The 15,771-nt window shown below is 40.4% G+C and overlaps 3 protein-coding genes across 4 annotated transcripts; all 3 read right to left on the reverse strand.

The window, feature by feature from the left end:
• On the reverse strand, positions 1-1,851 carry gatd1 (glutamine amidotransferase class 1 domain containing 1). Its single transcript, XM_080504193.1, has 7 exons — positions 1,778-1,851; positions 1,583-1,659; positions 1,060-1,165; positions 861-968; positions 688-779; positions 217-310; positions 1-138 (listed from the first exon to the last, which is right to left on the reverse strand). Exons 1-7 carry the CDS (start codon positions 1,824-1,826, stop codon positions 23-25), a joined length of 642 nt encoding a protein of 213 aa, XP_080360319.1. The 5' UTR covers positions 1,827-1,851; the 3' UTR covers positions 1-22.
• A 166-nt stretch (positions 1,852-2,017) lies between these two features.
• cd151 (CD151 molecule) lies at positions 2,018-7,722 on the reverse strand. 2 transcript variants are annotated; one of them, XM_080504345.1, is made up of 9 exons: positions 7,587-7,722; positions 6,487-6,575; positions 5,947-6,138; positions 4,669-4,743; positions 3,974-3,994; positions 3,535-3,639; positions 3,206-3,361; positions 3,032-3,118; positions 2,018-2,887 (listed from the first exon to the last, which is right to left on the reverse strand). In XM_080504345.1, exons 2-9 carry the CDS (start codon positions 6,571-6,573, stop codon positions 2,828-2,830), a joined length of 783 nt encoding a protein of 260 aa, XP_080360471.1. In that variant the 5' UTR covers positions 6,574-6,575; positions 7,587-7,722; the 3' UTR covers positions 2,018-2,827. The 2 variants fall into 2 exon arrangements, with proteins under 2 accessions (XP_080360471.1, XP_080360472.1); XM_080504346.1 differs by lacking the exon at positions 3,974-3,994.
• Positions 7,723-8,148: 426 nt separating this feature from the next.
• Positions 8,149-15,047, reverse strand: cracr2b (calcium release activated channel regulator 2B; the record flags this gene model as incomplete). The annotated part of the gene is made up of 15 exons (XM_080504751.1): positions 8,149-8,169; positions 8,562-8,645; positions 8,763-8,867; positions 9,068-9,182; positions 9,337-9,418; positions 9,527-9,653; positions 11,171-11,225; positions 11,368-11,439; positions 12,450-12,637; positions 12,852-12,947; positions 13,038-13,128; positions 13,220-13,366; positions 13,792-13,936; positions 14,610-14,721; positions 14,811-15,047. The coding sequence occupies 15 exons, from the start codon at positions 15,045-15,047 to the stop codon at positions 8,149-8,151; spliced, it is 1,677 nt and encodes a 558-aa protein (XP_080360877.1).
• Positions 15,048-15,771: the final 724 nt, after the last annotated feature.

A 15,771-nucleotide genomic window follows, 5' to 3' on the forward strand; every position in this document is an offset into this window, starting at 1 on the left:
TCACCCTGTTTATTTATTTTTTTCATTTGGCATTACAGATGAGGATAAGATTATTTACAGCAAGTGACGTGGACTGCATATTCTGTCCAGTTATCAGGTGTCTGTCTATGACGACGTGGAGGGCGTCTTCTTGACTGGCTGGAAAAGACAAATGTGGGAGGATTTTAGTTTAGTGTTAGAAATAACAAAATGTAACTTAATTGCAGGTAAGCTTACCTGTGTATGATCCACCACTGTCTTTCACAAAGTCTTCAACGACTAAGGGCAGGTTGGCAAAGTCAGGCCTCCGCACCAGTTCAAACACTGAAGGCTTTATAGAGGAAAAAAACGAAAACAGTGCATCTGACGATCTCGCGTTATGCAGTAATAGTTTGAACACAAGTCTTGATAATTTGACATTAGAAGATAAATGAAGGGCCGCACGGCAGAGCAGTGATTTGCACCACTTGTGCCATTCAGATTTGGAATATCCAGAAAGTATATTTGCACCAGTTGCACTGATATGCACTTCCAATAAAGTTGACTGAAAAAAAATACATCAATTTTAAAAGATTAAAAATGACGCTGGAAGAAGGCATCCATCTGAATGCGCCTGCAGCGATCCTCCCAGCGGCTCATGAGACCCCGCAGAGGCCCGACTCACTCTTTGCAAAGCACCGTTATCATGTGTGTTAAACAAACACTGACCCCAGTTAAGCTGTAGCCGCTGAAAATCCACTGCTGTCCCTCAGTGGCGCCGCAAAGTGCCGACACTCCCTGTCCCACTGCACACACAGGCTCTGCAGAGGGGAGAAAAAAAAAAACATGGCTTTCATGCATGCTGGCACAGAATCCGATGTTCAAATGAGCCCTGAACTCACTCTGCTGAGAGACGAAGTGTGTGAGGATGCGGTGCAGCGAGCCGCTGTGCGCCAGGTCGTTCAGAGCGCCGGGGCAGTCGGGGATGAGCAGCGCCTGATATCGGGCACCTTCAAAGTGTGTCACGGTGACATTAAACAGAGCAGAGTCCACAGCCAACGGCGGCAGACACGGGAATGACCATGAAACCAGTACTCTCACCGTCGATGGATTCAAGTTTGGCCGGTGCCGCGTAGGGTTTCACGTTGAAGTCCTGCACCCATCTGGCTGTACTTTCATCCACCCCAACGAACTCTATTGGTTTCCCCTGCCAAACAAACACATAAGTTACTCATCCACACATTCGTTAATTTTTTTTTACATTTTTTGTGTATTCTAACAGAAATGTCTTTTTTTTAATGCAAAAATGAGGCACATCTTTAGAAAACAGGTTAAAGTGCACACTCCCCATGGTTTTAATCCCCTAATGGATGAGTGACTATATGGTGTAACCAGGAGAGGAAACATCTGGCTTCAAGAAGGGACAGAGGAAAATAAACAACCCAATAATAAGTCTTACAATATTCAAGAACGGTGTTGGCACTTTAAAACATTTCTATATACAAATGATCACTAAACCTGGTAATTTCGGTAAAGGTGATTTAGTGGAGGGATTCAAAACAGACACGTTGATAAACCTCCATCACTTGAAGAAGGAAGTGAGTGGCAGACGAGTGAGTCTCACCCCCGGTGTGGCAGTCTGCAGGTTGAAGGTGGAGCTGCACAGACTGAAGGACTGATGGAAAGACTTGGCTGACACTCCTGGCGCAACAGAGCCACGTCCATCATGTGAAGAGTGAACACAAAGCAGGCTCAGGCTGCAGCTAAACAATAAAACACCAAATTGCATTAAATGTGAAGAAAATGTCGGGCTCCTCACCTTGAGCGGAAGCACTCGCCACAATCAAACACGTTGGTTTCGCAGACATTTCACCCACTCCTTATTCAAAGTTGCAGGGAAGTAATTTCGAGAGAAAAACGGAAGCACAAGAAGCGGAAATTGAATTCAGCTGACAACAACATCCGGTCCGGGAGTGTCAAATCAAAGTGAAAACGTAACATCCGGTGATGGAATTTCAAGATAAAAGAAAGAAATGTCTGGACAGCTTGATAAGCAGCTTTTATTTAGGCAGTATTCCAGCACACATACGCACATATTGATTTCTATGTTTAAATTATCTTTTTATTAGCTGTGTGAAGCATAGTAAATAAACCAGGTGTTTATGCTTATGTTTCTTACTGCAATATAAAGATATACAGACATCACTTCAACCTATAATGGCATTTATTTATGAAAAGACACATATTTGACTAAAAATACTATATTACATTATTGAAAAAAATGCATGTATAGAATTTCTTATGAATACATGTTAAATGGAAAGACTCTTAAAATGGTATTTACTGTTTTCATTTGTACTTTAATACTAAAATAACAACCTCATAATTATCAGATAATACGTGATGAAAATACATGTAATATTGGTAGCAAGTGACCTTTGATACTGGTTGAAAATTGAATGCAGCATTACAAAAGAAGTGTTTGGACTATATAGTACAGTATTTTTTCCCCCATGAACTCAGGGAAGTTTTATAATACATAAAATATTTTGTGGAAAAAATCTTTATATTTGAAAAACAGTGAATCAAACTTATGAAGCGTGTGTGTGTCTGTGTGTGCGTGCATGTGTGTGTGTCCGATAATTATTCCATCTTTGTAGCCACACTAGGAAAACACAGTAAAGAGTGGAATTTTGGAAAAAGAAATAAAATCACTGCCCAGCAGCATCACACTGTCTCCAGTGTGTAAAGTTTTGGGGAAAAAATCCATCATCAGGCTGAGGAAATATCATTGGACATTAAAATATCGCATGGAACATGATACAGTTCATTATGGACCACAATTTGTGGTCGTCAAGAAAGTCCCGAATCAGTTTGGATCCTCTTGCAAGCTCTGATATAGGCAGCAAGTGAACATCATCCCCACAAGCTGAAAGAAGAAGAAAAGAAACACAAGGAACTTGTTAGTTCCACATTGCACACTGACACTGCCATCGTTCACATTTCAGTTCCTGGCTTTTTGCACAGCGCAGAAATACGTCAGCTGAGTTTTGGGCACCAGGGAAGGCTTTACCTGAAGGAATGCAATCCCAATACCGACTGCACCGAGAATATACAACTGGCTCAGGATAAATTCTTCCAATTTCATGATGCACCCGCCCTGCAATCAGGAACATGAGGGATAGATTAGAGTCACTTTGTTTTTGTAGCATGCAGCCATGCTGGATCAGTGGAGAGCTGTTCCTACTTCCACTTTGTAGATGTTGGAGGGATGATCCCTGCGGCCGCACAGGTCACTGGGCGTTTTACAGCAGCTATCAGGAACAGACCTCAGGTTGTCTTTGCTCTGGATCCAGACACTGTCGCTCCAGTCCGAGTAGTTGTGACTCCCACAACACTTAAACTGGGAAGGAAAGGAGTGGGAAAACTGTTTTAAAATGTTTTAACTTTAATTTAGGTCACGGTTCTCCAGTTTCATATATCAAATAAACCCTTAAAACTCCGATAATGGGAAGTGGATTAATAGTACTTTTTTCATTCAAGCCACTTCCAGCAAAATATTTCACAGTTCAGCACCTCCTGTTGCATTCTGTCCACGGCCTGTGTGATGCTCTCTTCTCCTTGCTGCTTGTATTTCTGTTGCATGGTCACCTTTAGGTTCTGGCTGAGCTCCCCATCCAGCTGTGAGACAGGAGAAGCACTTTAGCGCAGGAAAAAAAAAAAAAATCTGTCACAAATCCCCTCCCATCAATAAAAATAGCCCCTGGTCAGGTTTCTTTCCCCCCTTGTAACATTCCAGTCTACCTGAGCAATGCCCACACATAACTCAAAATATATGAGAAGAGATTCTCTGACCTCACTCCCCGATTCACACGGACATTCTTCAAATGAGTTTGCCAACAAAAATAGCTTTTGTTGTTGACTGACAAAGTGCAAAGAGTGAAGCAACACGGGAACCATCACCCTGTTGGAGTAACAGACTGATATGAAATAGAAAAGTGTGGCAGCAGATTACCTGGTAGCAGAAAGGAAAACACTGGAGCCAAGAAAGGAGGGGAGAAAGAGAGGTTTAAGTATGATGGAAAAAAAGTCAAATGAAGAACATGCAGAGAAAAGCATGCAGAGCAGATTTCACAGTTGAGTGCAGCAGGTTAGACAAAGCGTGGGTGATTGATTTTAAATGGAAATTATGGAACATTGGATTTGAAATGGAATACAATACAATGAAACAAGGTAAAAATAAATTCTGTGGGTCTTGCACTGAACTGGACTGATTGAATGGTGTCAAACTCATGACCTGGGGTAGGAGGTTAATACAAAACCTACACAATTGCAACTTTGTGAGGATGGAAAATAAGTCCAATCTCAACTTCATTTGAATTTTAATTATCCTCTGTAATGTAAAAAATATATAGATGACAACAACAAATGTTGTCTTCCAATTGTGGCATTTTGCAGCCTTCAGTATGCGTTTACAGATTCTCCCCCATATTATTTGACGCTGCTCCGATCTTTCCGCTGTGGTTTCAGTGTTGCATTATGTCCACTACTCTCACGAATACAGTGCCATCCTCCGTGGAAAATTCAAGTTCATGTTTCCTTTTTAATTTCTACACTTAAATGTTCTCCCTGTGGTCGAGATGGACTTTCTTACAGGCTGTTCAAATAGATAGGTTAAAAAAGACAGAGCCAGATGGTTGAGCGTCTCACCTCTTGGTAGGTAACATAGGCCAGGACACCAGCAATGATTTCCAGCAGGAAGACAAAGAGCAGCAACACTAAATACTGTTGAGGAGAGACAAGAAATATGTGAATGAATACCTATTTCAGATATATTTTTCGTCTGCATGTCTGAGCAAATCTGCTGAAAAATACATCAATAAATACAGGTTAAGTATAACATCAGCACTTTATAAAAACTGGGACAGGAGGTTGGTCATTGCAATGTGCTAATATAGAAATAGAGGAAATATGACCTGACACTGTATAGGTTTTCATTTTCTACCTGTGCATTTCCCTCTTTCTCTCTCACTCCTTCTCTCTTCGGTCCAAGCAGCAATTTATGATTCTCCACATACCTCTGGCATGAGCTGTAATCTAAATCTAAACCCTAAAAAGACACACACTATGTGAAGTTGTCTGTTACATGACGGCCATGCCTGACATAATGAGCTGCACACTTAAAGCAGGCAGACGAGACAGAAGGTCACCAGGGATTAGGTTTCAATACACCACACACTCTGGAGAGTGGGTATAAAAGGTAATTCAGAGGTGTTTGGGTTTATGATTTCACATAATTGACATTTAACTGGTGCTTTGGAGCACAGTGGTTTAGTGGATAACATTGCTGTCACCGTGAGAATGTCCCTCGTTTGAGTCTACGGTTGGCTTGGAGACCTTTTTGTGTGGAGTTTGCAATTTTTCCACAAACTCCAGGTTCCTCCCTCTGTAAAATTTTTTTTTTTTTTTAATCGTGCATTTAAGTGAAATTCGTTACTCTACATTGACCAAAGATGTGAATGTTCCTCTGTGTTGCCCCTCTGAGATCAAGCCCTCAGCAACCCTCAGTAGGATAGAGTGAAGATGGATGGAGCTTTGGTGTGGTGCAACAGTGGTTATCCCAGTTGTTGCACATCTTGAGGGCCCATCTTTAGTTTAAAAGCCAGCGTTTGGTTGTGTGAAGTTTGGATATTTCCTCTGGCTTTATGAGTTTCTTTCTGCATAGTGTTTATTCTCACAGTGAAAATAATGTGCCAGACAAGCTGATTGGATGCTCTAAATAACTCACGTCAGGTTTGACCTCTTGGCAACCTGTTCTGGATGTAATTTTCATTTCATCTGATGTCTGCTGAATAAAATCCAGCTCCTGCAGCTTTTTGTATACGTGTTCAGTGGCTTGATGGAGCTTTTTGTGATTTAGATTATTGCAACACAACTGTAGGACCTGTTATCGGGGGTATTTTTTTGTTTTCAGATGAACCACCTTACCACAATCAAAAGACTCTTCATCTCCTTCAGGGTGGCACAGCATCCGATTATCCCAGTCACTATTACAATGAGTCCGGCGGCTATCAGGATGTACGCAGAGGCCGAGTACAAGCTGGAGCTCAGCAAACTGATGTAGTCGCTCTTTTCCACCAGAGTCCACACTCCCACCGCCAGCACGGCCCCTCCTGCCAGCTGACAGAGTGTATCGTCACAACTCCATTCGAAACAGATGCTCTGATCCACAACACACCACATCATTTATTTCAGCAGTAACTTCAAATGTCATAGTGGTACCAGCAAGATACCTTACATGGTCACTAAAAGCATCATGAGACATGCATTTAAAAGAGAACTTAGTTCATAGGATGAAAATACACATGGACCGATCCATATTTGAAGTTTAAAGGGAATGAGAGGTGAGTGACAAAAAAAAGTCTAATGAAACAATATCAGCAGGATAATCATTGTTGAACGGCTTTCAATAGAGGGCAAAACAACAGATTTGAATGTGAAAGTTCTTACTCCTGCCTGATAACTTACCCAGAAAAGGACATTGAAGAGAAACAGCAGATATTTAAGACAAATGATCCCACAGGTGTGTGTTTTTTCACCCGGAGTGTTTCCCATATCTGGGGAGGGGAAAGGTAGTCAGTTATTCTACTAACTAATGATACACAAAGAAAGAGGGAAATTAGCAAGTGTAAATCTGATGATCGTTTCTGGAGATTATCAAAGAGCACAGCTGAGTCTTCCCCCAGAGATGAAGCCCAAAATGCCCCAAGCGCAGGTCACACCTCCCAACAATGTCCTCATACTTTACTTCAGGTTATAATCTTACAGCTCTCTGGGAGAACACCTGTGTTAGTAAACTCAATCCTAACGCATTAGCACTTCATCCGATTCAGACTGGTTAGTTTTGGGTTTCATGTTAGAATTTCCTCTTTGTCTGCTTTAGCTTCACCTTCAATGTGAGGAAGCGTTGGGTTTTTTTTTTTCCAGAGTGGCCTTCAAACAGCTGCAGCACATATGAGAATTTCCAGTACATCATTTAATGATTTTATGAGTTTTATCTGACAGACACAGCGGTCAGAAAATGTAATGTCAAATCATGAAGCAGAGCAAAGAAAAGGGCTCACAGATGAAATCAAATATAGTTGTTGTGGGGAAAACATACTTAACAGCTTGTGTCACATGTCATCCAGCAGACAGATATATATGTCCTCCATCTCAGTAACTTAAGCTCATCATCTCAGCCTGCTGCAATACACAGTTAAGCTTTTTACCCCTTACTTCACGATTTAGTCAATGTCTGTTTTTACTCCTAACCTAAACTGAACTCTCCTCTGCCTCTATTTTTAGAGTTGTGACCCCAAGCATCATGGGAGATGGAGACTTAAATGTTTAGGCACCAGTGAGTATCACTGTGGCCAAAGATACACCGATTATGAAAGGCCTATAACAGTCAATAGATATAAAATATCACACGATACAACTGTAAACCCATGCAAATATACTTTAAAGATCAACTCCATGTGGGAAAAAAAGCCTATAAACAATATCCCATTACTCATATTCGGAGCTATTTTTAACTCATTGTGTCATGGAAAAACTGCTGTCCCAGAGACCCAAAATACTCCTACCTGATTGTAGCTGGTGGCTCCCCCGAGGATGCAGATTATTGGGGTAACGTCTTCCTGGTCAGATCCCACTTCCCCAGTGTCAATGTGCTACTGTCTTTGAAGGTTAACTGCCACACTGCAAGTTCTCAGTTGACAGTCTGATCTGAGCCTCCTACCCCAGAGTGTCAGTCCTCTTTTGGCACAGCAGCCAGCTCGCCCCCTCCATAAACCATGCAGAGTACTAGTCTGCCCCCAGCTGGTTTCTCAGGCTTATGAGCTCTATGTGAGTGTTAAATGTGTTTAAAAAAAAAAAAGAGCCAGATGAGAAAAAGGAATCAAAAATATATTTTACTAGTGATACATAAATACTCTTCAGTAAATGTAAACGAGAAACATAGATAGATAGATAGAAAAATACTTTAATGATCTCCAAGAGAAATTCACAAATGACAAAATCGATGTATTTTTAGTTCAAATGAAGGACTGCAGGGCTGTTTCCAAAAGCGTTTCCTCAACTGGTCATGTACAGCAGGCTCTCTCAGGCGTGTCCTTTGTCAATAAAAGTGCATCTTTACACATTCGGTCATCCTGAGTGACCAATAATCTAAATAAAAGGAAATTGAACAACAGTGAGCAAACAGAAATCACAACCTTTGAGAATAAATCTTGTCATTTTACATCTGTATTCCTGTTGTGAAGGAAAATATATTAAACTACAAGTTTACAGAAAAGGTTCCAGCAACCATTTTGATGATTCATTGTTGAATCAGTTAATTAACTAAGCAGGAAATATATATATATATTTTTTTTTTTTTTTTTTTTTTTAGGGCTATGCCTGATAATGTGGAGCTATATATAATGGCTATATTGTAATTGATGCTTAACCCTTTCTTAAGCTACAATTTACAGGATTCTCAAAAATGTACACATCATTTTATTGACACTTTTCTATGAGTAACAAATTTATAAAGAAAACTGAAATAACATAAATGTGACGTCGTACCCAGCAAGGTGATTCATCAGCTCCTCCATGTTCTTTCCGCTCTTGGCACTGCACTCATAAAACAAAGCCTGATGTTGCTGTATAAACCAACAACAATAGGCTTTAATGACCTTTTTAAAGATTTCCTTCCCATATTTTTGGTTTTTCAGGTCAGTTACACCAGAAAGTTCTTTGAATATTCAAACGTCGCTCACCTCCGCCAGCCGCTGCCCTTCCATGGCTGTCACCTTTCTGTGAATATCGGCCAAGTCCAGCTTGTTTCCCAGCAGCATCAGTACAGCACCTTCACACATCTTCTCCTGGGATCAGACAGACAACAGATCGCATTACATGTGACGATTCTTCCCCACTGGTTTATCTCTTAACACGTTTCTGAAATATCGAGACGTTGGGTCACTGATATCCTCTGTGATTTCCACTGTGCCGTTCTGTCAATAACCTCCTTGTGTATTCAAATGTGCACCAACTGGTTTGCATGTATCATTTTACACCGGTTTACCTTAACAGATTCAATCCATCCTCGTATTGAAGCAAAGGAGGCCAGGTTACTTATGTCATACATGGCAAGAATACCATCAGCTTTCCGGTAATATTGTTCTGTGATACTGCGAAACCTAAAAAAAAAAAAAGAAAGAAAGAAAACTAATAAGTAAAAGGAACACATTCAAAGAAAAGCACCCACAAAGAGCAAACTGGAGTGCAGCTGGATCATTTTTAAAGTTGCTCAAATAGTCTACGGATGAAATCAGAGGCGTCATTTAGTCTGACCTCTCCTGTCCTGCAGTGTCCCACAGCTGTAGAGTGATGGTGGTGGAGCCGAGCCTTAAAGTCTTCATCTGGAAATCTAAACCTACAAAAAACAATTTCATACTGCACGTCATCATTTATACTTGTACACATCACACTGGAGCACGCTGATCATTGTCAAAAGTGGCAACAATAAAAGTGAATCTCTTACCAACATTGGCTCTAATTTGACTGTTGAACTGTCCTTTGCAGTAGTGGCGGATGAAGGAGCTTTTACCAACATCCGAGTTACCCAGAAATACCACCTTGAACACTCGCTGACGACCGATAATTCCGCTCTATTAATCAAGTAAAGGGACCAAACATAACATGGTTTAATTGGTCTAATATTTCAATGCTATTGTCTTAAGGATTTATGAACGAGCATGTTGTTCCACTGCAGAAAATAACACTGCTGCTTTCTGTTGCCGCTTCATCTCTTGATTATTAAACCGTTTTAATAAAATGCTGCATATTTGTGGAGTTCACATTTCCCCTACCTGAGTTTGGGGCTGTTCGACATTTTCACAACTGACTCTACATGACCATTGGTGTTTCATTGATGAACATGTCAGCGTGTTCTCTTTCTCTTTCTCCTGCGTCAGCTCACCAGAGGAGCTCAGCTGTCTTCAGAATCAACAGACAGACAAAATTAACGTCTTCCTTAGTCCTCACTGCCAAGCTACTACAAAGAAAAACGACAAATTCATGCAGGAGCTCATACAAACCTTTTCAATGGCTTGTCTGGCAGCAGGTAGTTACCTATGATTGACCCTCTCTTCTGCAAAGGCTTTGTGACATTTGGATTCTACAAGATTTTTGTGGAAAGTGAGGCAGAAGGAATTAGTTGCATTGGGGTTATGTGTTCATGAATATATAAGAAAACTCATGGACATGCTACAGTATATCGGTGCAGAAATACCCATCACCAGCACAGGGCAGCATAGAACATCATTGGAAAAAAAAAAGTTTGTCAATGATTTATATTCATATAAAGTAAAACATTTCAAGTATTTTTTTGTAACATATAGATACTTAATTTGTGATGATTCAGTCTCTGGAGAAAAGGAATAACTTCTTAATCAAATATTGTTACTAAACAAAGGCTTGAAATTTCTGTTCACATGTAATAAACAATTGTTTCTAAAAAGGGACACATCAGTATTTGTTGCATAAATACAAAAAGCAGGAATCCAGTCCAAATGTGACATTTATTCTGCTACATGATCATTTCCAAGAAACATACATTTATTTTAGAATGACATCAAAAATAAAGAGACAAAAAATAACGGAAAGGTAAAGCTTTGTCCGATTCATTGATAATAGAAAAAATCAAGATGGAAAAAGAAAAGATGTCTACAGCAGGGAAGCTCAACGGTGTTTTCTTAAAGATTAAGTGAGATGAATGTGAACCTGCTGAGAGATGACATAACCAGTCATGTGAGCAAGGTTTTCGTTTGGTAATACTGACCTACCATAGTTTGACTTGTATAAATAGTGACACGTACAAAACAACTAATGAACATTTAGCAAACCCTTTTTTTTCTTCAGGCTGACACAGGACCGAAAAAAAAAAAGTCCTTTCAACAAAGGTTCACTAACTCCAGAAATACTGAGTCAGTAGCATTAATCAATAACCACATAATAAACAGCTGCCTGGGGAAATAACTGTTGTCCAGTGGATGGAGTGAACCATGAAGCTACTCCAAGACTTAGCTCAGGGTGGAAAAGCCTTCTGTGTCCACGGGGTGCAAAGCTCTTCATTGAGGTAATACGGTAACGGCAGAGAAGGGAGGACAGTGTGTCTGTGACTAACCCTCTTTATAGACTGTTGGGCGTCTTTCTCATCTCGAAGCTTTCTGTTCATGTCCCTGACAATCAGAAGAGAAGTTTGATCAGAAGCGTTCGCACATTGTGGTGATCTGCGTTTAATATGGCTGCTTTGAAAATGACAATGGCTGTAAAAGAGCTGAATTGAAGCAGCCAACATAAAGTCTACCTGTTCACACTTACTTTAATATATCCAGTTGTCTCAACAGACTCTCCTTCTCTTTCTTTATGTTTCTGGATACTCTCATCACATTGCTGCAGGGAAGGAAGTAAAACATCAGAGTCAGAACAGACGCCTCGAAAGATTTCAAACAAAAATGAATTGATCCAGCAAAAGAACAATTAATGTGCATATAAAATGCGGTGATGTGAATCCTCTGTAATCAGATTAAACCTTTTGATAGGGATGAAAGCAAAAAAGGGGACGGACTTCAATTTGCAGGATCTTTTTCAGAGTTGTCTTCACTGATATCTGCTCGATCTGCTGTCAGGGACTAAGAAATTATTTTTGGGCTTGGAAGAGAAAACAAATCTGTTTATGGTTTAACTGTACATATACGAAATAAAATGATATCTGGCATCTGTCCAATAAACAATTCAGGAGAAAACACACCCGTCATTCCAACTCCCATGTACTTATTGTTCCATTCATGTGGATCCACTGAGGTAGAGTTGTTACATCCCTGCTTCACTTCAATAGAAACACTTTTGAAACTAAATAACCATCATTAAAATATTTTGTGATACATTATCACCTTGATTCTCAGTGTGGCATGTGTGACACGAGTAGTGTGCAATTTTCCTCTAGTGGAATGTGAAGGGAAGTCATACGCATTTTTTAATGATTGATTTTCTGATGCAATATTGACATTTCATATTTCCATGACTGAAAAACACTTTGAAAGAACTAAGACCTAGAGAATAGGAATATTTGTAATCAAGATACTTATGGCTACAAGCTTATGTGTATGTGTGAATGATGAAGAAAGCATTTATTCTCAAATATTATATGTTCTTAGATAAAAAAAAAAATGGCAAGTTGCTGTGACGGCTTTAAACACTTTATACAGCGTCACTTCCCAAAAGATCAAAAAAATAATCCTTCTGGGGTGCAAACATGTCGCCTTTAAGCCTCCTCTACTGTGTGTCCACGTCGGTTACAACAACACAAGGTCAAAAGAGTGCGAATCACTGCCGTGAAGATATTATTTTCATGTTTTCAGATGATAATCTTCTGGTATTGTAATGTTGTTGTTTGGCATCACCTCTGTCTGGCCACTTGTTCCTGGTCAGCGTTGGCCTGCAGTATTTGGAGCTGGCTGAGAGACGCCCGCAGCTGCTCCCTGCAGCTCTCCACGTGCTCATGCAACTGCCGGTTCGTGCACTGCAGCTGTTGGTTCTGATCTTTCAGGTTTGCTTGTTCCCAGTCCAGTTGTTTCATTCTGGCCTCAAGCTGAAGACAACCAGGGCTCGTGTTAACATGAAGCTTCATTTCAACAATTCGACATTCAGCTCTTAATGTTTGCTGTGCATAAAATAAAACATTCTCGTGTTCGTATACAATAAATACAGGTTTCTGTGTTTGTGTGCTTCCCTTTATTGAAGTATCCCACTGTATGGAAACATGATTAGAAAAGGAATTAAATGAAGTCAAGGTGGATTCTCACTTCTTTGTGTTTGCTCAGAGTATTCTCCATCTCTTGTTCCCGCATCTTCAGCTCATCCTCAAGTTGTTGCTCTCTCAACCTCTGCTTAATACTGTCCTGAATTCACAATAACGCCATTAAATGGTAATACAGTTAACATGTGCCTGGAAAAGCAAAAACCCTGAGACACGCAGCACATCTCTGTACCTGGGCCATATGTTTCTCTCTCTCCTCTCTAATTTGGTTTTCCATTTCTTCATATATCGACCGAACGACGTTGTCATGTTCACTCTCACGTCTGCAGCAAGACAAATCAAAGAGGAACTAAATCAGGAAATGCGTCATGATCCAGACAGGGTGCATATATTATGTGGTGGGAGAAAACGGACCTGCTCAATGCCTGTTCCAGGCTTGCTCTCTCTCTGATGGTATCCTGCAAATGGGACTTTGCGTGGATCAAGATGCCCTCCAGGACACTCAGCAGCTCTGGACTGTCCTTATGAAGCTCACACCACAGAGAGCAGAGATCCTGCTGACTGACACACAGCACAAAACACTGAGGTTAACAATTAAAACATTGTTCCTTTGAGAATATTGTGTCAATCACAAACTTTGATTACATTTAATTATTTAATTATTAGTCTAAATCAATATAATCTCAAAATATTATGCAGAATGAGACATGACAGCAACCATTAAGTCAACTTAAAGACACTTTCATTTATTTATTTAGATTTTTTTTTTTTATAAAAATGTGGGTATTAAAGTTGTGTATTCAAAACGTTGCTACTTATTTATTTGGGTTGTGATTCAGTTTATCTCACCACCATCTGACTGCACTTCAGCATATTAGAAAGATGCAAACTTTAAAAGTCAACTCAACATCAATAAACCCGCTTTTGAATACATCGGGAAGATGGCCGCTTGAATCATGATATCAAATTTGTGACAGTGATCTCACTCTTTGAAAAGTTGGTCAGCACCGAGCTCCATTAGTGTGTTGACAAATGTGACGGCGGTGGGGTCCTGGGACGCGTCCACTTCATCAACGCCCTCGTCCACGCTTCCCTGACTCAGCTCAGCCATGTCCTGGCCCAACAATCCCCCTACAACACAGAGACACAAACACATATAGACTGTGTTCAGACCAAATCCCCTTTTCATTTCATTGTTTACATTTCAAAAAAACAAGTCACAAAAACACAAATTCTCATATCTACATTCATAGCGGAGACACTGAAAAGCTTCAAACATTAACGTGAAAACAGCGGAAAGGTGGAAATACACTGTTGGTGACATATTTGATGGTTTTTGTTCACTCTAATTAACTTGAGCAAATATAAATAACTTTTCACCAGAAGTGTCAAACATAAGACCCGTGGGCTAAAATTGACTCGCCAAACCATGAAGCAAATTGTAAACATTTCAAAGGAAACACTGATTTTGTAACACATTTTTAAAGAGTAGTAAACACAATGCAACACTGAGACCAGAGCTGAAATGTTGCTGATGCCGTCACAAAAGATAATTGCTCACAGCAGCAGCAGCAGAGGGCATCATTAAAATTGTCTTTATGTTGAGATTGTAGTAATTTCCCATAGTAATTGTTTGGTTCGTGAAAAAAACCAAAAACATTTTCATTTTGTATAATCTACAAGAAAGAAAAAATGTAAAGTTTAATTTTCAAGTTCAAGCACTGCACTATTATCCTGGTTCAGCCCTAGGCTGTATGTCGCCCCTGAACTAAAATGTGTTTGACACCCCTGCTCTACAACTCACCAAGGCCTGCGCTGAACTCGACAGGAGTGAGGAATCCGTTACTGTCTCGATCCAATCGGTCAAACACCGTCTCCAGCTGTTCAGGCGACAGCGGCAACTCCTCCTGCAGACTCTGAGCAGAAGGAGGAACGAAGGTCAGCGCTCGACATCCAGTCCAAAACGTAGCCGTCGCTTTCCGAAACGATGTCGACGACCACTTACCTGCATGTCGTGCTTGGTGAGGAACCCTTTCCCCTCTTTGTCACAGAGGACAAACAGCTCTTTAGCCTTTCCCATCGTCTGTGCCAGTGGACTCACTGAAATGGGCTCCCTGGAGAGGGGTGATGCCAGCGGGCTCAGCTTGGGACTCCCAGAAGACAGACTTCGAGATTTCACAGGGACCGCCTCACCACTGCCTTGACCCACCAGTATCTCCCCATCATTCAGCCACATGGACATCACTGAATAAATGGTAAGACATTACGATGGAAGTACCAAGAGAAAGCCACATGAATGTGATTTCTTTTTTATGACTCTGTAATATTTTTAACTGAGTGGAAACACTTTATGAGCTAGTTTCATTAGTTATTTCTTTGTTTTTTCCTTTGTTCCCGAAGTATTTACATTCACTTTGTAAAGAGGATGCACATAACTTCTTCATTTCCCACAGGCAACATCAATGTGAGGTTGGACACGTTCACTTGGTTACATTGTTTCTTCAACATAAGACTCCTCTGAGTGACTCCTGAGGAGCTCCAGTGATTCAAAACAAGAAGAAAACCTGTCAGGATTGTCAGTTATCACATAGTGCAACATGTATTTGTTCCTTGAGGTGATACAATAAGTCTAATCTCACACTTTCTGTCCAGTTATTCGATTTGTTTCAATGTTGCACATTAATTTCATTGCACAATTGAAGCTGCAACTGAAGCTCCACCCCTGACACAAAGATAAACAAAAAATGTGCCATATTTATTCATCCCTAGATGATTAATTCGATTAACTTTTAATGACACTGTAGGTGCACTGTGTTGGTATCGTGAGAAGTAGGCCGTGCAGGTCCTCCCTTGTCAAACAGCAAGTTCTGAACAAACAAACTAATTTCAGTGCAAACATTGTCTACAGCTGCTGTTAATAGTGTCTGATCATATATTGCTGAGGCATCCAGCATGACGGGTTGATG

The sequence above is a fragment of the Blennius ocellaris genome (assembly GCF_963422515.1).
Source record: "Blennius ocellaris genome assembly, chromosome: 11".
Lineage (NCBI taxonomy): Eukaryota > Metazoa > Chordata > Actinopteri > Blenniiformes > Blenniidae > Blennius > Blennius ocellaris.